Raw genomic sequence first — 27367 nt, forward strand, 5'->3', positions numbered from 1 at the left:
TAAAATAAAAAAAGAATAAGAAATAAAATACTGCTGCAAAGTTCTCCACTAAATAAAATACTCTCAGTCTCAAACCAATGTCATATAATAAAATATAATGAAAAATATAAATAAATAACTATGATTACAGTGCAGCATTACCAATCCCAGCTTGTAGGCCTGCTCATATTTAAAAAAAAAAAAAAATTATATATATATATATATATAGCTTTTCCAAAGTGTAAAGTGCAGCATCAACAGTTTCAGTTTTTAGACCTGCTCAGATTTCGTTTTATTGCGTTGGACCAATCGGAATTAAGAGCAAAGGTCTGTTTAAATGCCGACTGGAGCTGTGTTTGAATTACAATCATTTTTCCCTAGTTGTAGTGATGTTCACACTCGCGTGATGCCTTTTGAAAACCTTAGGCCGGTGACACACTGGCATATTGCACCTGTCAAACATAGTCTATTTTGTCGTCAATACTGTTGACGGTGTCCTATATCATTAGGCTTTATATTTATGCTCAACATGAAGTATAGATATTGTTGTCGTGAAGACAAGATCCTGGTCTGTCGGCGGTCTCCCTCTTTGTCACCTACAGTAGCAGCAGTGCGCCAGGCACGCTTCTAGTGTGTAAAGACACAGAAAATGCGAGGCAGCCATCACGCAACTGACACGCAGCAGAAACGCCACGCAGCCAGTGTGTCACCGGCCTTAGAATCAGCAGCAGGGTGGGATTTGTGCTGAACACGGAGACTTCCGCCACTTAATATATTTGTTTGGAAACACGAAAATGTACATATATTCCGCATACAAAATATTGCATTCTGTCATTCGGTACATGTGCACCGTACCTAAACGGTCCGGTACGAATACACGTACCGTTACACCCCTAGTGGATATCGTATAAATCTTTGCGGGAAACCCTCTAGTGTCCGTACAAGTGCAGGTTGATGTTAATTACAAGGTTAGTCATTGACTGAATTCCCGGAGCTGCATGTCAAATACAGACTTGCGACAAGTGTTAAAAGCTTTGGTTCCCCCATTCACAAATCCTACAACACACATCCAACCTTATCTTCTACGTAGATCCACAATCACTGTTGCGGAACCCATGACCCGCAAACATGGTTCCCAAAAAGTCTTGTAACAGTCTCTGAACAACCATATAAGAGTAAAACTTCTTCATATACACCCTTAAAAATAAAGGTTCTTTATTGGCATATATGGTTCCATAAAGAACATCCACAGATCCTTTCCACTACACATAGGGTTCTCTATAGTAGAAAATTAGTTTTTTTTTTTTTTTTAGAATATTGAAATGTTCTTCACCCTAAGAAAAAAAAATTTTTCTTCTATGCAAGAACTTGTGTAAGAGTTTTCTTGTGTAAGAGTTTTCGCAGGAACGAAACATTTTTAAACCAATGTTCTGTCCACAGTCTATCAGCTCTGCCCACTGCTACACCTCCTCCCACGTTCTTTCACCGGCTCAGACGCTAATATTAAGCATAGCCTTGAGGTCAGAGTGAGGAGGGGTGGGGGGAAGATTTGAATACACCAATGACAATCATCTCTCAAACAAAAGCAAGCAGATAAGGATGGCAATGGACGCAGAAAGAGAGGAAGGGAGGGAAGGAAGGAAACAAGAGAAAATGGAAGCTTAAAAGCTTGGTTTCAGTGCTACTTTTGTCTGCATGCTTGCTAGAATGTGAAACTGGCGGACAATGGAGACCGTCTCGCTCATTTACTCAACACTTCTTCACGGTTTAACACACTTGAGCCAGCGCTGTCGCGATCACTGCATGTGCGTCTGTAACTGCTGTGCTCACACAGTTTAGAATAAGGTCAGCTTGGCCTTCGCCTTCGTCATCTTAGCAGCCGAACATTTTCGAACCCCCTCCTCCTAAACACACACACCACTTGATGCATTCAGCCAGAGACGCCGCAACAGTAGGCCCCCCTAACCCCGGCTTTCAATGAAAACAGTGTCACTATGGCAACAGGTTCAAGCATTTTTTGACCCGTGTTTACTAGGAGGGTATTATAACACAATCAGCAGCTTCTATTGTGCAGATCTCTGCTGCCTGTAGCCTAAATTTCGGTCTGGAACTAGAAAGATGAAGTGGCGCAAGTTTTAGAATCATAAAACAAGCTTAAACCTGTTTCCTGTCTACATAGCTCTCAATTTCAAAAGCAACAATTAGGTTATTAAAATAAAGCTTTTTTATTAGCGTGTTTGAAGATGGTCTAATTGTTCTGAATATGTGTGCAATGAAAATGAGTCTGCAGGGGACACTGGGTCAGCATACAAAACAATACCTTGACCCTTAGAATATTTTACAACTGCTGTGTATAAAGGCAAAAGTTCCCAGGACACTGAACTAAACGGATGCGAAGGGAAGGGGAGGAAAAAAGAAAACACAAGGCCCGTTTATACGGTTTGCTTACGCGAGGCAATCATGACTTTTTCTGCTGCTGTTCTGTTCATAAATAAAACAAATCCTTTGTTTCGTTATTCTAGTTTTCCTCCTGATGTGCAGTCGATGTACTGTGAAATGGGCCTAGCCAGAAGAGGTCCACAACATGAATAAGTTAAAGGAATGAATTGGTTTTTTTTTTTATTTAACCCTCTGCATCCTATGATGTCACAAACCTTCAACACATCACATCCTCCTAATGCATAGTGTCATAGATAGATAGATAGATAGATAGATAGATAGATAGATAGATAGATACCATAATTGTATGCATATCGCCTATAGTTAAACATAAACTTAATGCATCTTTTACAGTGTGTGTGCTAGGTTATACACTCAAGCGCAGTTTTTCATGACATTCACACCAGCCCGGGGCTCTCTTGCTGTCAGGTGTAATGCTTCTGCGAGGCGTGACACGGCCACTGAATAATTAAACTGTAAGGACAATGAAGAGCCCGTGAATCTACGATCAAAAGGAGCTACAGTGCACGAGGCGAGGCGTACTGAGAAATATGACGAACTAGTGACGTCAGCCTAATGCCTATGATATGAACAGCTCTGTGATAAGCCAGTAAATTAATGGCTGACTGTCGGGCAAATAAATTAATTTATTAAAGTTAAACAAATTGACGCTCTGAAAGAGTAATTTTAATTTTTAAAAGAAAACGGTAAAATGACACCAAGTTGAAACAAACATTTTAAAAAAAATAGTAAGAAACTCCCTGTTGCTTATTTTGCGTGACTGACAGATCGATTGACATTCATTTATATCCCTTCATCTGGAAATAATAGGATATAATGTGAAGGGAGAAAAGACGCCAAGGTCGTGAGGAACCGAGAGAAATGTGGTACGAGGAAGAGAGAGCACTGAAGGACAACTGGAAAATCTCTGTAGTTTCGCAAACAAACACACACCTGTCAACACGTAAGATGGAAAGAGCACTTCCAAGGCCACACCTAGAGAAACATGGCGCTTATCGAAACCAAACTCACACAACCTCCAGGGAAAAGAAACGAGATGAAAGGTCAAAGAGGCAAAGTTATTTCCCCTCATACAATGAAACACTGGGCGAGTGAATGAAATTATTTTAAGATGAATATAGTAATCGCTCATGTAGTCAGATCGCAGCGGGAGAAGCGCGCGCACGATTCAGATCCCTGAGGTAGCCTATATTTCTATCACGAGCGCTTTGAGTGAGTCTATCTTTTAAAATTAAAAAAAGTAAAAGAGAACTAGGTATTTTATAACCGGTAACAATTTATGATTCCTTTCACTATTTCAACATCATATAATTTGTCTTACCTTGAATAATTAGGAGAATGAGTGCGCTCAACAGTCCTGACATGTTCATCGGAGAGAAGGATGGACAGTCCACCTAACGTTATAATAATTTGTCGGTTTTCCGCTTGTTGAACTCAGTCAGCTCAGAGTCACAAAAATAGATGGAGATAAAATAGTTGTGTGGTTCCCCTGGTTTCCTCTAATGGACGAGCACAGAAACTAATGTTGAAGTGCGTCGCTGTATTCAGCGGATTCCTGTTGGTTTACAATCAGGTGTCAAAACTCCCTCTTGAATCGTATTAACAGTCCAGGTGGCCAGCTGAAACACGTCCTACAGGTGAAGGAGTGTCCGGTGAGTGAGTTCGAGGTGAGTCTCAAACTGTCGCCCAGGACTCGCAATCTGTTCTGTTGAAACTCTGTCAGACGCGGCGCTCATTGGACAGAATCGTGTGACGTCATGCTGTACGTCACGCTACAGTCAACGCATAGACCGTTTTAATAAAGCCACCTAAAAAATTTAGGGGATGCTTTGGTACTTTCCAAGTTTCCGAGTTTTTGACCATTGCACTGATTTGAGTTTAAGGCAGTTAAACGATAATCTCATACATTCGAGACAACTGTTGTCCTAATTATTTGAAATATTATAATGAAATGTGACAATGTAATATTTCTAAGCTTTTCTAAAAGGGCTACTATGTTGCTCATTCTGAAAAAAAATAATAATAATAATAAATAAATAAAAATAATAATAATTATTAAAAAAATAATAATTATATATATATATATATATATTTATATATATATATATATATATATATATATATATATATATATATATATATATATATATATATATATATATATATATATATATATATATATATATATATATATAGCCAAAGATATTTTTCGGACTTCCCTGTTTCAATATGTTTCAACATGACAATTAAACTAAACTGCTGGATTTGCACTTTTTCCTCAGAATTTTTAGTTTCGTTTCCGGAACGTAGATTCACTCAGCATAATGTTTCTGGATTTACCGGTAATGCAGAGGAGCAAGTAATGAATGCCAGAAATATTTTGGATGACATCCCAGCAGAAACCACTGGTAATGCGCACATCGATATAGCGTAATTGTTCTAACACTGTACAATAATAATCACTATTTTTGTAATATTGTAAGGGGTTAATATTGTAGTTTTAGGGTTGGGGAAGTTGTAGTCATAAATAAAACACAATCTAATAGGTAGAAAATGACATTTATTGTTAGCTATTTTGGGCAAGTCTAGTTTTCAAGTTTCAATTTGTCCAGTTGTGATGAATGAAGCTCTAGTGCTCCCCCTGTTGGTAACATATACAGCCAGCCGGAGATCATCCGTGAAATAGGCGCAATGTTATGCATTGCATTAGAGTTTTACAGATCTACATTTCCGATAGATCTTATGTTCAGAAATTATGCTGACTTTGTTAAGAAGCTATGATGTAGAAGCAGGCAATTTTTCTCATATAGAAGGCAAAATAGTGAACGAAACGAATAGGTCGTGGTCTGTCCTATATGGGCAGAAGTGCTTAATTATACCTCAGTAGTCTCATTCAGTAGGCTATCAGTCACTTCCACCACCCCATTAAATCATATACGAAGCACCTCTCTCTCTTTACTCATTCTCTCTGTCTGATTGTTTGCACTGGGCCAATGACACACACAGTACTGTGACTCTCATTAGCTGCTATGCCCTAGTTTGCTCTCTCTGAAGTTCCTTTTCCCTTGCTCATTTACCCCGTCCATCCTATCTCCATTTCAGTTTTCTTCATTTTTATCTCATTTCTTTAGACCCTCTCACATTCTTTAGCTCAGAGGTGATTAGGAGCTGAGCTGGTAATGGGACTTGGAGGTGCTGATAAGTCTGTTAACTTTAATTAAAGACATTTACGGGGATGTGAAGACATTTAGCTTGAAGCTGAAGACCATTTCTGAGTACATCTCTAAATGCTTATTCTTATGCTCTTGTCTTTTCACAAGCAATTCCCACCTTCTGCTATGTCCAGTTTTATGGTTGACCAAGTTTTCTTATAATTTAGAGTACAGAAATGAGCATATTTAGTGTTATTTGTACTTATATGTTTCTTGTTAAAGCCAGAAGCAGAATTCTGTGACTGCAGATAAAAGCATTGACTTATCTCACTATGATTAGCTGCATAGAAAATAGTGTGTGTTCTGTTTTATCGGCCTCCATGTTTGTAACGTTGCTTCCGTTTTTTTGTATGAGTGTTGACATTTGTCGAGTTTATCAGCTTCTGTCACATGTTGCTCTCAGCCTGTCACACCCCTTTTCGTGCCTTGTCCTTGTGGTCAAATGCAGGAAAATAAGACATATTCTTGCACTTTAATAACAAACTATCCTAGCAGCACCATGGGAAAATATTTTCATGCTTTCATACTTATTTGTTCTGGTTCATGTTTCATCATCTCTCCACTCATGGCAGGTATGAAAATATATTTATATATACATATACATATATACAACCCGAATTCCGGAAAAGTTGGGACGTTTTTTTAAATTTTAATAAAATGAAAACTAAAGGAATTTCAAATCACATGAGCCAATATTTTATTCACAATAGAACATAGATAACGTAGCAAATGTTTAAACTGAGAAATTTTACACTTTTATCATTTAAAATTTAATGCCTGCTACAGGTCTCAAAAAAGTTGGCACGGGGGCAACAAATGGCTAAAAAAGCAAGCAGTTTTGAAAAGATTAAGCTGGGAGAACATCTAGTGATTAATTAAGTTAATTGATATCAGGTCTGTAACATGATTAGCTATAAAAGCTTTGTCTTAGAGAAGCAGAGTCTCTCAGAAGTAAAGATGGGCAGAGGCTCTCCAATCTGTGAAAGACTGTGTAAAAAAATTGTGGAAAACTTTAAAAACAATGTTCCTCAACGTCAAATTGCAAAGGCTTTGCAAATCTCATCATCTACAGTGCATAACATCATCAAAAGATTCAGAGAAACTGGAGAAATCTCTGTGCGTAAGGGACAAGGCCGGAGACCTTTATTGGATGCCCGTGGTCTTCGGGCTCTCAGACGACACTGCATCACTCATCGGCATGATTGTGTCAATGACATTACTAAATGGGCCCAGGAATACTTTCAGAAACCACTGTCGGTAAACACAATCCGCCGTGCCATCAGCAGATGCCAACTAAAGCTCTATCATGCAAAAAGGAAGCCATATGTGAACATGGTCCAGAAGCGTCGTCGTGTCCTGTGGGCCAAGGCTCATTTAAAATGGACTATTTCAAAGTGGAATAGTGTTTTATGGTCAGACGAGTCCAAATTTGACATTCTTGTTGGAAATCACGGACGCCGTGTCCTCCGGGCTAAAGAGGAGGGAGACCTTCCAGCATGTTATCAGCGTTCAGTTCAAAAGCCAGCATCTCTGATGGTATGGGGGTGCATAAGTGCATACGGTATGGGTAGCTTGCATGTTTTGGAAGGCTCTGTGAATGCTGAAAGGTATATAAAGGTTTTAGAGCAACATATGCTTCCCTCCAAACAACGTCTATTTCAGGGAAGGCCTTGTTTATTTCAGCAGGACAATGCAAAACCACATACTGCAGCTATAACAACAGCATGGCTTCGTCGTAGAAGAGTCCGGGTGCTAACCTGGCCTGCCTGCAGTCCAGATCTTTCACCTATAGAGAACATTTGGCGCATCATTAAACGAAAAATACGTCAAAGACGACCACGAACTCTTCAGCAGCTGGAAATCTATATAAGGCAAGAATGGGACCAAATTCCAACAGCAAAACTCCAGCAACTCATAGCCTCAATGCCCAGATGTCTTCAAACTGTTTTGAAAAGAAAAGGAGATGCTACACCATGGTAAACGTTCCCCGTCCCAACTATTTTGAGACCTGTAGCAGAAATCAAAATTGAAATGAGCTCATTTTGTGCATAAAATTGTAAACTTTCTCAGTTTAAACATTTGCTATGTTATCTATGCTCTATTGTGAATAAAATATTGGCTCATGTGATTTGAAAGTCTTTTAGTTTTCATTTTATTAAAATTTAAAAAACGTCCCAACTTTTCCGGAATTCGGGTTGTATGTGTGCGTGTTTTATTATTATTATTATTATTAGTTTTTAAAATGAATATTTTATCATATATAAATGTGTAGTGATTTTTGTACACTCACCAATTGTTCTTCACTTGAGGTTGACTGAAATAAAGTTAAACTTGAAAAGTTACATTTTCAAGTACAGTATAACTAATTGAATAAAATACCAAAACATGTACTTAGAAGCACTTAAAAGGGGTCACATGATGTGATTTAAAATTTTCCTTTCTCTTTGGAGTGTTACAAGCTCTTGGCGCATAAAGAAGAAATGTAAAGTTCAAAGACTAAAGTCTCAAATCCAAAGAGACATTCTTTATAAAAGTTAAGACTGCCACATCCTCCTAAAACGACTCGTTTAAACACACCCCCACATGTCTACGTCACGATGTGGGAAGATTTGCATAAGGCCGCCCAGATGTTCATACAAAAAAAGAAGACGTAACCTTTTATTCTCACTGTTGCCGCCAGCGCCATGTTGTGAAGACACTGTGTTTCAATGTGAAAGCGATACTTTGTTCGGCCTTCCAGAAAAGGACACAACTAGAAATCACAACAAGAAACACTGTTCCGGAACAGATTAACACAAATAAACTACTTTTTATATTCTGACTCACAGTCTGTGAGTGCGTTAGTAAAGGATTTGCCACTGATGATTCAAACGTGAGTTTTGAGCAGTGTAGAGCAGCGGTTGTTGTTTGTTGTTTCTTCGATCACAAATGCAGAGGCATGGAGACAGTTGGCCAATCACAAACCAATGGATAGCTGGCCAGTCAGAGCACACCTTACTTTTCAGACTGATGAGATTTGTAAAAAATGACATGTTTCAGAAAGGCGGGGTATGGAGGAGAAACAATAATGTACAGTATGTGGAAAATAATGTGTTTTTTACCTTAAACCACATAAACACATTTCATTACACCAAATACACAAAATAATGTTCTTTTTAGCAACATCATTTGACCCCTTTGAGAGGGATTCTGGGGCTTTTCTTCATTGGCTGATTAACAGATAAGTGCAGCTTACACTACACTACAGGGGTTCTCAAACTGGGATCTAGAGACACCCAGGGGGATGCAAGGAGGTTTAAGGGGGTCTGCACAAAAAATGAGAGAAAAAAAAAAGATTTTACAAAATTAGTAAAGAATGTAAATGTAAAAATGTAAAAAAAAAAAACAAAAAAAAAACACCCAGTAACATTTATACATTTAAAAAGATAGACTTAATACAAAATATTTTTTTATATTATTATTTTATATTGTTATTTTTTTTAAATAAACTTTTAGTTTGCTTTCATTTCAGTACAGCATGAAAGGAGTATTACACCTCAACATGAAAAAATTGCTGAAAATGTACTCACCTTCATGTGCATTTTCAGTAAAAGAGTGTGTGACTTCTTGTACCTAAAGAATCTGGTTTGTATAGGTGATTTGAGGAATGATGTGGTCGTGGCACGTGAGGACACGTCTGTCATTCTGTCCTGCTTTGATTCACCACCCACATCTTCTGTACTGGTTACCTGGAAGATGATGACAACGAGGGAGGATCGCTGGACATATTTGATATCAGCCCAGTGCATCGCTGGACAAACAGATGGAAGCAGCATAGAATTTGGAAGCAGAACTTTTGAGATCTCTGCAGATGCCTCACTGATCTTCAGGGCCACAGCAGCTGCGCAAGGACACTACGCCTGTGTGATAGAACAGGATGACAAGAAGCTACAGGAGAGGGTTGTTCTTCTCGCCCTGATTAAATGTATACTACACAACTGCAGCACAACATATTTTTCATGTCTCGATGTGTTTGACATCTCCAGATATTTTCTCCTCCTCTTTTGCAGTAACTGTCACTCCCACGCCCCCTGTCACAGTGGACAGTACTCTGAGACTGGCAGCTCAGGTGTCTCCCTCCTCCGTGGCTGCCTGGGGAACGTGGGTGTCTCCCTCGGGTGAACAGCTACACACTGAAATCTCCTATGGAACGGGCAGTCTGCTCAGCAAGCTGCCTCGCGTCACCAGTAAAGACAACGGCGTCTATACCTGCAGAATCCATGTCTCTGGTAACAATGACAGATCTGTCTCGGAGCACCGGGTGAATGTGACAGTGAATGGTGAGATTCTGAGATATATTTTGAAAACACAATAATCAGATGAGATGCTTAGTCAATGTTATCTAATCAACATGATTTAAAAGGGCATACTACCGGCAACATGTACTTATAATAAACAGATTATTAAAATAGTTTACATTTTTAATGTGAATGGGCCTTTAGGCTTGAATAGTGCCAGGTTTTGATTTACTAAAATGTAATTTAGTTTGTACAACAGTTAGTTCTGTTCTTCGATTTGATTTCTTGAGAGGCATTCTGTGTGTGCTAAAATTAGTTTTCACTTCTTCATTTGGTGAACTCAAATGTGTTTCACTGTAAAGGGAACAGTAAATGAGTGGGAAATTTCGGTCCAATCTTGTGCACAAGATCATGATCTTCCCTGTTTCTTTCTGTAAATGCACATTCTAGTCTAGGCATTAGTGAATTTCCTGTGACTCTTTCTGTAGGTTCTGGATTGTTATACTAGTAGGTGATGACAAGTGATTGTCTTAAGTCAACTGAATCATTCACTTAACTGATTTATTCAATTAACAGGCTGCATCCAAATATGCATACTTCTTTACTATAGGCAAAAAATCAGTATGTGAAAAGACTGGTAAAGCAGCCCAAATTCACAGTATTCATAAAACAATAAATGAAAAAGACTGGGATAACTTACTACTTTAAGCCATATTTTGGTGGGCGCATGCATCCAGATGTCACTTTACTATCCCATAAGGCCTTGGGTGAGGATTTGTTAATAGCAGTGATGCGATGCAACTGACACTGGTACTGTTACTGGACAACTGGATTACAGTTCCACTATACATAGATTCATTCTATATAGAACTTTTTATTTTTAACTGTCACAAAGTGATGACTTATTTAAAAGAAGTACATACTCAAAGAGTTGTGATTTCACGTCCAGCCACAGTCTTTATGAGTGAGTCACTGAATCATTCACTTAACCAGTTCATTCCAAAACACTAATTCAAGATTACACCACTACTGGGTGTTGCTCACATAAGCGGCGGTTGATTCTGCTTAAATTTTGTTTGGATCTATTTCCACTGATGAAAAACAAAAATAGACATCAACTATATTACTGTGTATACATTTTGTATTAATATTTAATTCAAACAGTGTTACAGATCTGAGACTGCATTCATACAAAAATAGAGAATATTTCAGTTTTATTATAAACAACATCTAAATCTTTCTATGTGTCCCATTCTTTCTTTTTCTCTTTCAGTGAAAGCAGTGTTTTCTTTCACAGACATCACACATGGTAATATGTTCTTTTGCTACTGGAATACTATTGTGTATAAAATGGGACCTTACTTACACGCCTTTTACTCAGCAGCCTACACTAGTCAATAAATCCTAAACATTCTCCATCAGGCTCTTTTAACTTTAAGTTCTTTTCATTTTTTTTTTTTAGTTAAACTCAACATACTTTTTGAATGATTGAATGCTAACACAACAATTAACTTTTTTAATTTATTTGCCCCAAAGCAAACATGGTTTGTTCTTCCCAAATGTTGTGTCAGCACACGGTTAATCAGGGTTATTAAATCGGAGAGGAGAATGTTTCTGAAGAGCTTTTGCTGAGCTTAATAACATAATCCCCATTTTCATGCCTGTCTCGTTTCTGATACCTCCCCACATGACTTTGCTCTGGGGTTTTGTAATGTTCTATTCGCTTGACTGTGTGAAGAACAAAGAGGCTAAAATAACTAGCAGCACAGTGGATTACTATGTGGACGGGATCAATCCAAATTGACAATACTGCTCTTGTATCACAGTCCATTTTTCACTTGATTGGCTTTATTGGTTTCTTTTAATGCTCATTTTGCCTCGCACTTTTTGTTTCACACTTTCTCTTGTGTTGAATGAATCTTTATAGGTCACTTTACCTTTCTGTGTAATCGCCACTACTCTGTGTCCTCTACAGGAGTCCCAAGGTCTTTGGCAGCCCTCTTTCATTCACTGGTCACTCTAACATGTCCATCTGTCCTTGGTGACTATGTGTTGGTCTATTGGGAGGATCCTGATTCAGAAATAATGGAGCTCATATTCCAGTTTGACCGCTGGAGACGGAGCTACACCAACCAGAACAAACCCCACATTCATCTGACAGACCCTGCCTCCCTGGCTGCTGCTGGGAACTTCTCCTTCCTGTTAAGGCCGGCCCTAAAGCATGGAGGACTCTACTTGTGCGAAGTCTACCTGGATGACAAGGCTTTCAGTCAAGCCAACAGACTCAGTGTTTTACATGGTAATGTTATTTTGTCTACAGTATGTCACAATAAAATTTTGACATGATATTTATTATGGTCACTGGAGTGTGAATGCCAATTTATCACAATCTTCTGTCTGATATTTCATGTCATTCAGGAATCTCTATAAAATAACTTCAAAACAGACACCACCACAGCACAGAGTGTGAAATTTGCAATGCCATTTTGTGATATTACAAAGGAATAATTAAATAACTATTACAAAATTATTTAATAAATTAAATTCATTTGAAAATTTTGAAAATGAACAATATATTCACATTAAATCTATGAAACAGAAATTACAATCATCTTTTCTTCCCTTTATTGTGATGTATATATGAGCAAAACAACAAATAATGTAGAGCAGGGAATTGGATAAATAGTCTTATGAGGGCACATGAATTTAAAAAAAATGTTATGTGCACAAATAAATCCTTTATGATAAATCTTTAAATAAAAAACTGATGTTGCTCAAGTATAATAAATGGTGACTGGCTTCCAAAGAAATGCAAAAACAACATCAAAGTATCATAAAACTGGTCCATATGATTTTATATATATTTACCTACTGTATAGTTTTCTGCAGTCAGTGAATGAACAGAACTACATTTAATAAGTTGTTATTTGTGTTTCGTTTTGTTGTTATTTGAGTTAGTTAGTTTAGAATCATTCAGATTTGTGACTAAATAATTCTGACCAGTTTTCTTTACTGAATTAATTAATTAATTAATTAAAAATACAGAAAATAAGTTTTATTTTTTTGTCAACTTTTTCTTTCAAAACATTACAAATAAGTTTTCACGTTTTGCAACCATGATTAAACAGTCACTACCAAACAATGCACATCAGAAAACTTGTTCACTGATTCTTAACGTTGCACGTTCTTGCATCATTGCTCTTGGATTCATTTTATAATTGCACAGGCCTCTATCAATCACAGTAGTTCAGCATGCAAGAGTCAATCAGTCAGTGTCGTGACTTTCATCTTTCTCTCCTGTTTTTAATCTGATCTCCCCTGTTCTTACCTTAATCTGTTTTTCCCCTTATGTCCTCCATGCTCTCCTTTTTCTCACTCAGTTTTTTTACTTTTGTCTCTTCTCTCTATATACATCCCTCTCCCCTCCCTTTCTCTAACGTAATGTTTTTTATAGTAGGCCTCATTACAGATCTCATTATGTGTAATTGCACCTGCCCGTTGCCGCTGACAACTCTGTGGGTTGTGGCATTACTGTGGTAATCACTGAGCTCAATTAGCTTAGGATTGATACTGCTTTGAGTTTGAGGAGACACTGTGCATCAGTCACAGTCAAGCACAGCTGACCGAATACACCCGGCTGTTTAATGAATATATATCATTTTAACCCTTCGCATTCATCTCTCCTCTCTCATCTGTTTGTCTGTTTCACCCTCAGGATATACCAAGTCATCCCGCACCACTCTGGATCTGATTTGTGTGTACTTTGAGCGATCTCAAGTCAAATCTGTAAGGTGGTCATATGTTCAGAATTCCACTCGCTCTCTGCAATCACGTAAAGTTGTGGGCCGGATCACAACCTCTGTAGCGCTCCCTGTGACCCCTGAGACAGCTGGACAGTATGCCTGTACTATGTATCTGAAAAATGGAAACTCGGTGCAATATACACACACCGTCACAATGGCCAATATAGGTGGGGAAACAGTGTATTCTGTTCTTCTCTCTCTGTCTGGCACTGTTTCTTGCTATTTATTTCTTGCTGTAAATTCTTTAAGTCAAGGTGTCAACACTCACATTTAAAAACCTGAAAATGGCCAGACTGCAGGTGAATATTCCAATGAGTTATTTCTTTTCTGTGTCATAGACCTTCTGTGTTTCATTGAATTTAATGAATCAATGATGAGAATATTAGTTAGTGGAATCATGTAGGTCACTAGGAAGGTCACATACCATAATGTAGCACAATTATGTGCTAGTCCCTTGACCAATCAATTACATGAAACCCAACTCCATCATAATGGACTGTTTAAAACATGGCTAGTGAGTCTCAGGAGCAGCAGGGTGCAGAAAATAGACCTTCTGCACAGTTTTGCCTTTGAAGAAACATTGTTGCTTCTATGACGTTGATTTAAAAGGATGGTTCACACAAAAACGAAAACTCTGTCATCATTTACTTATCCTCATAAAATGAGAAATTTTCAAGAATAAACTGGTAGCTCAGATTTATTCCCAAATCCAACATCCATGTAATTTAATGTATCAAAGAGAGAAAGAGCAGGTGCCATTTTTTCAGTAAATTACTTAAATAATGAAAGGAATCATGAAAAATTACATTACAAAAATTACAAAAAAAAAAAAAAAAAAAAAAAAATTCCTGGAATTTAAATCATGATTTGAGGGTATTTCAAAGACAGCAGTGTTATCAAATATAAAAAATACAGATAACAGTGAGACTGACACTATATAGGTAGATAAGAACGGCACCATTTTTGCATGAATGATGTCACCTAACCATATGCAAAACATTTTGTCAGAAACATATTTTGTTTATTTCTCTTCCTTATCCTCCATATATCTTCATCTTTTCAATACAAGCTTTCAAGGATATTTAAATACTCATTACATTATGTCTGCTGTTGGTATCATTTGTTTCTTCCGTTTTCCACGTCTTGGATGTAAAGTTACATACACTGTCCCACTATTTATTTTGTTAGTTAGTTATACATTTTATTTTTCCTGGAATTAATGATGTAATTTCTAACCATTCCTCTCTGCTCTTACATTGCAGAACCAACCATTTCTCCAGGCTTTGCACTGCCACCTACAGGTGAGTGTTGCTTGCTGTACTCTCTCTCTCTCTCTTTCACACACACACACACACACACACACATACATTCCTGCACACTCACTGATGGGTAACCTAACTTAGTGTTTCTTTTTCTGTCTTTCTCACTCTCCCCCCAGCAGATGATTCACTACCCTCTTATGTTTCCACCTTCTCATTCCTGGTGTTTCTGATCCCCCTGATTGCCGTAGCTGTTGGGGTGTTGCTATGGAGACAGGGCTTTTGCGTCACCCGTCGAAGTAAGGCCCCATTTTTGTACCCCCACCCCCCCCCCCCCCCACCCGAGTCTGTCCATCAGAGATCTGAAGGCTGTCAGTTCACCCAGGCAGATGTTGATGTACAGAACAAACCACACTGGATTTGGTGTGATATGAAACCCTCATGTGTCTGTGTTCATGTAGATGTCAAGCAATCGCTGTCTCACCACTCCAGAGAGGGGGAGAACATCTATGAAAATCCTGATGATCTAAGACAGGTGAACTGAAATGCACAGCATCTATTTTCTCCCTCTATTTCGCTGTTTCTCCTTCTACCCCCTGCTGTATTATTAAATCTATTTTTACTACTCCTTCTTTCTTTCTTTCTTGCATTCTCTCTCTCTCTCTCTCCTTGTCTTTCTTTCTCAATGTATATCTATCTCTGCTCTATTATTAAATCTATTTCTTCCTTCCCCTTTCTCTCCCTCTCTTCTCCCAGCAGACACCTCCCCAAGGTGCAGTCTACATGGTGAGTTATTATAGTCCTTTACAAGCAGAGCAATGAGTAATTGTGTGTGTGTGTCTTCCGAAAACCAGGTCCCAACATTTTAGAGTATTTGACAGTTTGTGTGTGTGTGTGTTTGTATTCTTCTTTTACCAGATGAACCCAATCAAACCTTTGCCAAACTATAAATCTGAGACATCTCTGCCCTTCTCATCCTTGTCTCTGTTTGTCTCTCTCTCTAGGATCTCAAGCCAATGGGTGAAACAGATGTATATAAAGAATTAGATTGGTGAAACATGATTGGCTGCGGCTTGGTGGGTGGGGGTTACATACTCTCTGTGCATTAATCATCCTGCAAATGTTTTCTTTCTCTCTCTCTCTGTGTGTGCGTGTTTGTTTTCATTTCAGAAAACAACCAGTGCTGTGGTTGAGTTTATTAAACATATAATGTATATCAAGATAAAATAACTGTATTTGAAATACAACTTAATGTAATGTGTGACTTGTGTCTTAATTTATCAGTTAACTGTTCTTGTTAGTATGACACTCCTTCAAAATTTGTCATAAGTTTTCAGTGACTTTTTCTCATTTCATCTTTTCTTTCTATTTCTTATGTTATCTTTTCTTATAGAAGTTTTATTGTACTGTCAATAATAGTGCACTGTAAGAAAAATATATTGGGAAAAGGGTATAAAGTTTAAAATAAGAATATTTTCAGTGTCATACATTAGCTACTTTTAACCACAAAACACAACACAATACAATGTAATTCAAAGTATGTGGAAAACACTTTTGAACATGTCTGTAAATGTACAACTATGGTTACCATTGTGCAAAGTTACAATAAATTCATATAGCAGTTGATAATTGGCCCTGACTCAGTAATGAAATACTTATCCACAACAAAAATAAGTAGATAATCGGATCAGTCGATTGATTGACAATTAAAAATAAATATAAAATATGACGTGTTCAAATAAATAATACTTATGATTACATTTCATGTAGCTATTCAATGCAATGCAATATTTTATATAGCTTACATTTGAAATATTTATGTATTATAAAATATTTGTTTATAATATTTATTTAAAGTCCAAATGAAGTAAATAAACAGATCATAAAATAAACATATAAGGACAAGATTCAGCAAATAAAAATGCAACTAGACATGTGAGCAAATAAATACAGTTCTGAGCCTTATTTATGATCGCATTTTATTTATATATTGAAAATTGAATGATATATTTATTTTCTTATGGTACATTTATGTATTTATTTGATTTATTTGTCTGTTATATTCCCTCATAAAACACTTTAATTGAAAAGAAAAATACATAGAACATCCGAAGCCGTAAAGGCTGTGAAGCGGTTTTCTTTTTCGCATGCGCTGCTGTGGTACCTGCTGTGATCCTCGCAGGTCGCCGTAGTTCCTGACCGAGGTGAGAATGGCCGGCTGGATGTGGCTCCGATGCCTTTTCGGGCCCAATCTACAGCGGATCCACCGCTCACCGGACCAGACACGTACCGACGGCAGAACGGCCCGCAGGGTACGACTCTTTCCTCCCCTTTAGACAGAGCCATAGCCTTAAAATACTGCGGAGATCAGTCTCGCAAGAGTGTGCGGAAGTGCATTATTGTGTCATTGGCGAAGTCTCATATCCAAGTGAGCTTCCTATCTAGACAGCATTTGACCATCATATGCGATTGATTTCATCTGAACGTTCGAAATGAGATCAGATGATGCCCTAAAACACAGTCTAGATAGGCAGCTCTGTCTGTTGTGAGACACATCCTCTGACAGAGAGCTATGTGCTAGCTGAAGTGAGCTCAGCTGATCTCTAGAGCAGTCCATCTGTCATGAGGAGCACCATAACAACACTGTTAGCGCACCCATGCGTTGAAGCATTGCGGTTTATTCTGCTTCTGTTTGGGTTAGACATCAGACATTTGTCACTGTTATGAATCATAGGCTGTTGCAATAATAACTGAATGAGTAAGGTTAATATGGTAATCTTTCTCTTACCCTTGGCCTTCACAGAGAAACAGTAACGTTAGTCTCACACATGAATTTACTTGTTTTTACTACTGTAAAATCATTCATTTATATTGTAGGTTCTCCCTCGAAAATGTAAACTTACTTATATAATAACAATATTTATAAATTTCTCTTTTTTATGTCAATTTTATTCGGTTTAATTACATTTAGTTCTAATTAATTACTATTTCACTGTTGCAAATTTGTGGCAAAATAAATAGCATAATCATTAGGCTTGGACAGTAAAAACGCAACATGGATTTTGAATATTGTTTATAATAATACGAATAACAGCATCAATAAGGATACTATTGCTAGTTGTTTTGGGATAGAAACTATTTATTTTCATGTTTATGTGACTCTTAAAATGCTTTCTTGCTGAATTAATTGCCTTTATGTGAAAAAAATAATTCATTCAAACAAGCAAATTACTACAGTGAACTGTTGAAGAGTAGATATGTAAGAATATTGGTACATTGTATCTGTCAAACCTATTTTTTTGGTCTGTATTTATTGCCAAGTGACCACAGATTTATTGTAACAATATTTAATTTAGTTTAGATCATAGACTGTATAAAAAGATACGTCAAACTCATAGTTGCCATGTCTTTATCTTATGCAGGGCTGGAATTATCAGCCCAGAGGCTTGGAGCGGCACACAGATAGCATCCTCGGATGGGTATGGGATCACAGTCATGTTTCATTGCACATTTTCCTGCAGTTACCAAATCAACTCTGTAAAAAAAAACAAAGGTTTTGTCATGTGAAGTTGAATTACTGTCACGTGTTGTCCTTCAGGCCTCAGTGCTGTGGTCTCTGTCCTACTACAGTTCTCCACTGCTCCTCTGCTATCTCTACAGGAAAGGTAGAACACAAATACAGCATCATATACCCTCCAAACTATTTCTTTGTGTGCTAAAATTATAATTCTATTATCCAAAATACCTAGTAATAAAAAGCATTTATTGAAAAGTTTTTTAAGATGGATTTGCAATATTATATTTTCATATCTTTTACCTGTACAAAGAATACAATCAAAATGGAGACGGGGGGAAAACATCACAAACATCCCTTACCAGATCTGTTCACATGAAACTGTAAAGTATGATGAAGAAATATTATAACATTACATTAACAAATGATGCATTAGCCTTCTTAACTCTTGTAATTTCTAAAAAAAATAATAATAATAATTTTATACATGCACCAGTACACTTTAATTTCAGATCATCTTTCCATTTTGTTACTATGTAAAGTGCATTTTCTGCATGCAGATCTTGTTATTAGATGAGCAGGCGTTGATTGGTTCAGTCTCAATGTTACTTTCAGCCGGTGTAATCATCATCTCAAGTGAGTCACAGGCTAATGCTCTCACAGCAGTGCTCGATGTATTTTTAGTCTGGTTCATATAAGAGGTTTCAGACCTGAGGAGCACTGATGTTCAGGTTGTGAATACACTGTGCTGTAGTTGAAACTGTAGTTTTAACTGAATCAGATCTTTGACATCATGAGCAAGGTATGATCTTGTTTAGTTTGAGCATTCGAATAGCTGAATCAAAGACGTTGAGCAATTGTAATATTAAGTACTGAATGAGGCTCATACAATGCAGTTCAAATACTGTATTTTAATGCTGAATCCATTATGTGATTGGAGTTGTACTGTAGTTTGAGATCTTGTGATGTTCTGGCATTAATGGAGTATATTGTGGTTAGAGAGCATGTCGTTTTCTTATTGTCCTTGGTATTCTCTTGTACAAAAGAGTCTGTGCCTTACAAAAATGTGGTTAATGGCATTCTGGACATCATACTTGTGTAATTAAATGACAATCAGGCACTGCTAACTGTATTTGATATCATTAGGTTACGTTATAATAATTAAGCTACATAACAGATTATATCTGCTGATTAAATTAATTACTGACGACTGATGACAAGATAACAGTTTTTCTGCTGCCCCAGGTGAGCCAGTATTTCCAACATTTTCCACCACAAAAACTGATCAATGTGTTATTTTAAATCAAAATCAGAAACTCAAGCATCGATATTCATAATATATTATTTGTACCATAGTGTCCACTGTAAAAAGTTTGAACCCTAATGCCCAATGTTGTATTTTTACAAAACATAAAATGTTGTCATTTACAGTATGTCTGTTAAAAATGTCATTAAATGTAAGCCTTTTACCATTAATTACATTATTATAATTAAAAAATATATTTTAAATAGAATGTACGAATAATATCAGCAAGCTTTGTGTGTAGTACACACACACAGAGTGACATTTAGGTATTATTTAATTTTTATTTTATTTTTGTATTTAGGCATTATAACATCTGGCCATTCTTCTTGAGCCCTGAATAATATTTAATAATTAATAATGTGAATGAACAAATTTCAGAAACAATTTGGCAGAAAATTCTTAAACAGATCTATTCATCATCTATATGTCAATGACGTGGTTGTGCGTTGTCCATTGGTCGAAGGTTAGGTTTTCTAAATTCAGACCAGAATTAGACCTTATTTGTGACAGATGTAGGCAGGCTCCTGCAAGACTTTTACATGTTCTGGACATGCCCAAGTTTGTATAACTTCTTGAAATAGATTTTTCTCCTTTTATTGCTATATTTGGTGTTACAGCACAACACATGCGCATAAGTATCTATGATTGTAAAATGTTTGCCTTTTGCGCGCTACTTGCCAGAAGATGAATACTTTTTAAATGGAAAGACCCCATTCCCCCTGCGTTCCTTCATTGGATTAAAGAGATCATGCAATATCTTAAACTTGAAAAAAAAATCTAATCCCTTCAAGGGTCTACACAGAAATTCGATGCAATCTGGCAACCTTTCGTGTCATTTGTGGAAAAATACTATAGGCAATACAATCCCAAAATATGTATAATCGTTTATTGTCTGATGGGTAAAGGGTTGGTTTGGGGTATGTTGGTGTTCTTTTTTTATGTTTTTCTTGCATATTATAAAATCTTAAATAAACAGACCTTGTTCAAAGTAATAATGTGGTGAGGTACTGTATGCTATCGATCTGAGATGATTAATTCTGACGTATGTTGTAGGGTACATCTGCAGCAGTAAGCTGGCTCCTCTCAGTCAGTATGTTGGCACAGCACTGGTCTGTCTGCTAGGAGTGGCCTATCTGAGAGGTGACACTATATTATACTTTTGTTGTATATTTATTAGTTATGCTTGTCTGTTTAATTACCATACTTTTGTAGTTAATATTCATACTTTAAGTACATTCACTCTTTTCTAAACGAACACGTTTGTTTGTGTTTTTACCGCTGAATTGTTGTTAGGTTGGGGACGCTGGAGAAACCCAGAGTACCTTCAGTTTATCACCATACTGGAGGAAACCAGGAGGAACCACACGCCTAGCAACAAGGTGAGACCGTAGCAGTGCCATAAGAACATTCCCATGGAGCTTTGCTTTGAAGAGTCCATCAAATTAATGTTGGTTCTGTCCCATTCAGAAAAAACTTGCGTGCTTTGACTTTGACTTCAAACACTGGCCTGTAGATTTCAGCTGGAAAGAAGTTAGTAGTCTGTATGTATAGCTCGTTTCTCTCTTTCGCTTCAGTTGTAGAGGAGTTTGCTGCAATTCAGAGTCAACTCTGAGATCTGTTTGTGATGTCTTTGCACTTCCTCCGACTGCAGGAAGCTGTCTAAAGGTGGTGTGTCCCTGTTGAGGCCGGAGTCGAAACACAGAGGAGCAGCAGAGAGTGTACTAAATTCAGTTCGCACACTACCATGCCACATATTAAGGTAACAAGTGTGTGATAACAGATTGACGTATTTGCAGTGATTTACCTTAATGATAGGTTTGTACACATACATAGGTTTGAAAAAGAGATCACGTGTTAGCTCTCTTACATATACATGAGCAGTCATGCAACATCAAAGGTTCTCAAATAAAAATGTGTGTGTGTTTTGTGCAGTTATCTGATAGTGCACTCATTCGGCCGGAGGATGCTGTATCCGGGCTCAGTGGGTCTGCTGCAGAAGGCCATGAGACCCATGTTACAACAGGGCCAGGCCAGACTTGTAGAAGAGGTAACACACACACACACAACTACAAACCCATACTACAACACATTCAAAAAACTTCTCAGGGTAACACTTCTCACATTTTACATTTTGTAACTCCCACGATCAAGAAAAAAACTAGAAATATCAGGGAATAAAAAAAAGTAATATATTAGCAATTAAAAAATATTTAAAACCTAAAATTGAACAAAAAATGCTTAAATTGGGGTTTTTATGAGTGCGATCTTTGTGAAATGATTTTTCCTCATTCAGTATTTGTTTTTTTTTAATTGCCATAAACTGAAAAAAAAAACTAAAAGAAAAAAATATATAGGTTACAGATGTGCTTGTATTGTCAAAAAAATCTATTTGAGAGTTACTGCATTTTGCCTTAATTATAATCATTACACTTTGAAAAATATAAAAAAAAATAGTTGAATCCCTGTTATATATATTGTTTCTTTTATGAAGCATCATACTAACTGAATTAAAAAAAAAAATGCTGTATATAGAAATTCATTGATTGTCTTTGTTGTGTTCAGTTTGATGGTCAGCGGAACAAACTGGTGGCTTGTGATGGGAATGAGATTGACACCATGTTTGTGGACCGGAGGAAAGATGGGGGGCAAGCTGGAAAAACTCTGGTAAGAATGTGTGAAGTAAATGTACCACTACAACAGAGCATAACAAGAGAGAAACCATAACGGAAGAGCTTAGGCGAAAGAACATAGTACAATGAAATGGCATATTACCTCTAGCTTTCCATTGCTGATATTATTTGCATCCCAGGTGATCTGCTGTGAAGGAAACGCAGGATTCTATGAGGTTGGCTGCATGAACACTCCACTAGAAGGTAAATGTGTGCGAGTCAATATGTGTCTGTGTTTTTTTTTTTACCATTTGTGCACTAAATGTATGTCAGACTGTTTCCTCTCTTCTGTTTACAGGTGGATATTCAGTGTTGGGCTGGAATCACCCAGGGTTTGGCGGCAGTACAGTAAGTCAACATCACACCATCTGTTCCTCACACCGACCTTGGCATAACAGCACACAATTAATGACACTAGAGACACAAGCAGTAGTTATGTGTTTTATCTAAAATGTAAAATGGATAAAAACCTCAGTGTACCTCTTTCTCGCTTTTTTTTTAAGGGAGTTCCATTTCCTCAAAACGAGGCCAATGCGATGGACGTCGTCATTCAGTTTGCCGTGCACAAACTGGGCTTCCAGCTGAGTGACATTATTGTGTACGCTTGGTCAATAGGGGGCTTCACAGGTAAACAGTCCCACACCAGTGAACCAGCCAATCACAGATCAGAAAACACTGATACACAAGAGAAAAAAATTATTCATTCGTTTTAATTCTTAATGTGCTGCTCTGTTTTAGCGTGTTGGGCTGTGATGTCATACCCAGAGATCCGAGCTCTGGTTCTAGATGCTTCATTTGATGACCTTTTACCACTTGCGCTAAAGGTCATGCCTGAAAGCTGGAGTAAGTGTTTTATTCTTTTCATATCTACTCCGTTCTAAAGAGTGAGTGACCCAAACAAAGACTGAATAAATGTGTTTGTTTCCATTCCTCAGGACCCTTGGTCACCCATACAGTGAGGCAGTACATGAACCTGAACAACGCTGACCAGCTCTGCAAGTGAGCCACCTTTTTCATGATTTATTTAACAGTAAAAACATGAAGCTAACAGCATGAGCTCTGCGTAAATACTTTGGCTTTGATTTCAGGTACCAGGGACCAGTGTTATTGATCAGAAGAACTAAAGATGAAATCATCACTACCACGTGAGCTATCCAGGACACAGATAAATACATTTGTGCTCGAGGAGGCAAACTTGAATTGATGTTGATCTTGACATGGCTGTACTGTGTTTTATCACAGGGGTCCAGAGGATATCACGTCTAACAGAGGGAATGACCTGTTGCTCAGACTACTCCAGTACAGGTCAGACGCGATTCACACGAACCGCTTCATCTGGTTCGGCTCAGTCGATTGGTTTCATCTCTCTTTCTCCGTGTCTCTCAGGTATCCTAAAGTCATGACAGAGGACGCTATCAGGGCAGTCAGGCAGTGGCTCGCAGCAGGGACACCGATCGAAGAAGGTATACTTTTAGAGTTAATTATTATTATTTTTTATTATTACTGTTGTTGTTTTCGAAATTGGCATTGGTTAGTAGTGCAAGTTGAAAATATTACTTATCTTCATTATTTATTAATGGGATAGTTCACCCAAATAGCAAAATTATGTTATTAATGACTCACCCTCATGTCGTTCCAAACCCGTAAAACCTCTGTTTATCTTTGGAAGACAGTTTAAGATATTTTAGATTTAGTCCGAGAGCTCTCAGTCCCTCCATTGAAACTGTGTGTACAGTATACTGTCCATGTCCAGAAAGGTAAGAAAAACATCCTCAAAGTAGTCCATGTGACATCAGAGGGTCAGTTAGAATTTTTTGAAGCATCGAAAATACATTTTGGTCCAAAAATAACAAAAACTACGATTTTATTCATCATTGTCTTCTCTTCCGTGTCTGTTGTGAGAGAGTTCAAAACAAAGCAGTTTGTGATATCCGGTTCGCAAACTAATCATTCGGTGTAACCGGATCTTTTTGAACCAGTTCACCAAATCGAACTGAATCGTTTTAAACGATTCGCGTCTCCAATACGCATTAATCCACAAATGACTTAAACTGTTAAGTTTTTTTAATGTGGCTGACACTCCCTCTGAGTTCAAACTAATATCCAGGAGTAATTCATTTACTCAAACTGTACACTGACTGAACTGCACAGAATCAGTTCAGAATCAATCACCAAAAGAATCAGTTCGGTTCAGACGCGCTGTGTGTCGGTCTGTTTAACACTGAATCACACATGCGCAGTATCATCAGCTCCTCGGTTCTCGAATCGGACGCGTCTGACAGAAACGGTTCTTGACTCGTGAACAAGTCAGTCTTTTGTTTGTTAACTGGCTCAGCTCGATGTTCATCTTCAGTTCTCTCTTCACAGCAGTTCAGTCAGTGTACTGTTTGAGTAAATGAATTACTCCGGGATATTGGTTTGAACTCAGAGGGAGTGTCAGCCACATTAAAAAAGTTAACAGCTTTTCATTTGTGGATTAATGCGTATTGGAGACAAGAACCGTTTAAAACGATTCAGTTCAATTTGGTGAACTGGTTCAAAAAGATTCGGTTACATCGAATGATTCATGATTGATATGACAAACTGCTTTGTTTTGAACTCTCTCACAACAGACACGGAAGAGAAGACAATGCTGAATAAAGTCGTAGTTTTTGTTATTTTTGGACCAAAATGTATTTTCGATGCTTCAAAATATTCTAACTGACCCTCTGATGTCACATGGACTACTTTGAAGATGTTTTTCTTACCTTTCTGGACATGGACAGTAGACCGTACACACAGTTTCAATGGAGGGACTGAGAGCTCTCGGACTAAATCTAAAATATCTTAAACTGTGTTCCAAAGATAAACGGAGGTTTTACGGGTTTGGAACAACATGAGGGTAAGTTATTAATGACATAATTTTCATTTTTGGGTGAACCAACCCTTTAAGGATTATTTCTCTTGATCAATATAGAACTGTTACATGTAACATCTTGGTTTTAGTGTATTTTTATTTAATTTAAGGGTTTTTTAAATCGGGTTCCAAGGAGTGGAAAAGTCTACAGAAAAGTGTAAAAATTAATAATTTATATCAGCTAAAATGTACAGAATTATGACATTAAGGTTTCATTTTGCTTTGTAAAGAAAATCATGAGATTAATCTAAATTATTTTGTTCAGTTGACAGCCATTGTTTTTGTGTTTATACATCATGTTTATACTCCTAACATTAATGGTTAATGGTGGACAGAAAACAGAAAAGTGTTTGTTCAATAGAAACAAAGTATTTTCCAGATAATTCAAGATACTCTTTATAATGTACATGAAAAATATAGCTGCCTTTCATATTTTTGGAAAGATGGGCATCAGAAAGAAAAAAAAAAAAAAAAAAAAAAAAAAAAAACACCAACCCTGGATTAGAATATTGGCCATAGCAATGGTTATGAACACATTATTATGACATAATTTGGTATCTAGATGGTTTTGTTCTGTTTTCTCTGTTTGATTTTGCTTTATTAAGCAGAGCGAGTCATATTTTCCTGTGTTCTTCAGAATCTGTGTACATGGGCTACGAGGTGGATGATGATTGGTGCTTGTCTGTGCTGCAGTCTTATCAGACAGACAGAGAGACCCTGTTCCCCTGGAGCGTTGGTACGTGCTTCAAACACCATAGGCGTGCAAACGTCCAGAATTGGTTTTGTGGGATAGAAACAAGGACGTTCAGCAGTGATTTCCATTACTCTGGCTACAGTTTCTGTCTAAAACAAGATCTTGTCTTTTGTTTCAGGTGAAGACATGACACTCGAGGGCAGAAGGCAGCTTGCTCTATTCTTGGTATGTTACAAAAACATCCGTGTATACACATTGAATAAAAAAAGCTATTTTTTTTCTCTCCCTCTCTCTCTATATATATGTAATATGTTATATTATAGCTCATTGATCTAACAGGACATTCCTCTCTCTCAGGCACGAAAGTATATGCGAAACTTTGAAACGACACACTGCACTCCACTCCCTATTTCTGAGTTCAGGCCTCCCTGGAAACTGTAGCGAGCCAATGGGACTAACAGGAAGACAGTGCTGGAGGACAGAGGTCAAAGGGAATCATACCGGTACATCTGAGTCAGTTGTGTGGGGCGGCAGGGGGGTGTTCAGAATCAGTCATTTGATTAAATGTGACGGGGTTACTTGTTTATGTTTGATGGTTTGATAGAGGCATTTGAAATTATTGGTTGTGCTCTGCCTCCGTCGCAGTGAGTAGTTAACATGAAAATGAAGATTGGAAATGTGTTGCTGCTCAGGTTTGTTGTCACTGTTGTGACGTTTGTTTCTTTTTGAGAGACTCTCAATGACGGGACTCAAAGATCTCTTGCCTCTTTCTCAGTCTTTATTCATTTTTATCCTCTATTTTGTGGAGCACTGTAATTATGAACTATGAATTATGAAGTTGTGTCGTAAAATAATGTTCTGAATGTTATATTACATATTAATATTAAATAAAACCAGGATATACTCTTTTTTTTTTTCGTGATTGGGTTCTTTAATCATGTTATTTGTGGTTGACACAATAAAAATTTCTTTTTTGAAAGCTAAATTGAAATGGTATAGTCGGTTCTTGAAAATGTGAACAAGCATTGCTGATATACTGTATACATTTATGTTAAACATTTTAACTTTATAAACCCATACAGTGGGTATAGAAAAGAATCTTGACTCAACTTATAACATCCAAGTTAAACATGTCAGGAAAAAAGGGATCACCCCCTTGTGTGAGTATTTTGTTGAATCATCTTTCACTTTAATTACAGCCTTTAGTCTTTTGGGATATGTCTCTTGTCTCTACTAACTTTGCACATCTAGACTTTGCAATATTTGCACACTTTTCTTTGTAGAACTGCTCAAGTTCA

General features: G+C 37.3%; 3 protein-coding genes across 5 annotated transcripts in view; 2 read left to right on the forward strand and 1 right to left on the reverse strand.

The window, feature by feature from the left end:
• Window positions 1-4146, reverse strand: part of LOC132102947 (nectin-2-like) — a 55476-nt gene extending 51330 nt beyond the window's left edge. For both annotated transcript variants that reach the window (XM_059507692.1, XM_059507691.1), the window contains exon 1: window positions 3761-4146. In XM_059507692.1, coding sequence (XP_059363675.1) covers window positions 3761-3809 — 49 coding nt within the window. In that variant the 5' untranslated portion in view covers window positions 3810-4146. The remainder of the gene's footprint in view (window positions 1-3760) is intronic.
• A 1936-nt stretch (window positions 4147-6082) lies between these two features.
• g6fl (g6f-like) lies at window positions 6083-16133 on the forward strand. 2 transcript variants are annotated; one of them, XM_059507693.1, is made up of 11 exons: window positions 6083-6223; window positions 9286-9615; window positions 9701-9970; window positions 11202-11237; window positions 11904-12227; window positions 13644-13898; window positions 14994-15032; window positions 15173-15289; window positions 15452-15525; window positions 15747-15776; window positions 15995-16133. In XM_059507693.1, the coding sequence occupies exons 1-11, from the start codon at window positions 6094-6096 to the stop codon at window positions 16043-16045; spliced, it is 1656 nt and encodes a 551-aa protein (XP_059363676.1). In that variant the 5' UTR covers window positions 6083-6093; the 3' UTR covers window positions 16046-16133. The 2 variants fall into 2 exon arrangements, with proteins under 2 accessions (XP_059363676.1, XP_059363677.1); XM_059507694.1 differs by having other exon boundaries at window positions 15750-15776.
• A 1003-nt stretch (window positions 16134-17136) lies between these two features.
• Window positions 17137-26977, forward strand: LOC132102949 (phosphatidylserine lipase ABHD16A-like). The gene is made up of 20 exons (XM_059507695.1): window positions 17137-17302; window positions 18413-18469; window positions 18589-18655; window positions 20864-20950; window positions 21104-21189; window positions 21278-21351; window positions 21462-21569; window positions 21743-21857; window positions 22373-22474; window positions 22620-22683; window positions 22778-22827; window positions 22983-23106; window positions 23218-23322; window positions 23415-23478; window positions 23568-23624; window positions 23722-23784; window positions 23866-23942; window positions 26013-26111; window positions 26248-26294; window positions 26427-26977. Exons 1-20 carry the CDS (start codon window positions 17201-17203, stop codon window positions 26508-26510), a joined length of 1632 nt encoding a protein of 543 aa, XP_059363678.1. The 5' UTR covers window positions 17137-17200; the 3' UTR covers window positions 26511-26977.
• The last annotated feature ends 390 nt before the right edge of the window (window positions 26978-27367 follow it).

The sequence above is a fragment of the Carassius carassius genome, chromosome 24 (assembly GCF_963082965.1).
Source record: "Carassius carassius chromosome 24, fCarCar2.1, whole genome shotgun sequence".
NCBI classification, from domain to species: Eukaryota; Metazoa; Chordata; class Actinopteri; order Cypriniformes; family Cyprinidae; genus Carassius; species Carassius carassius.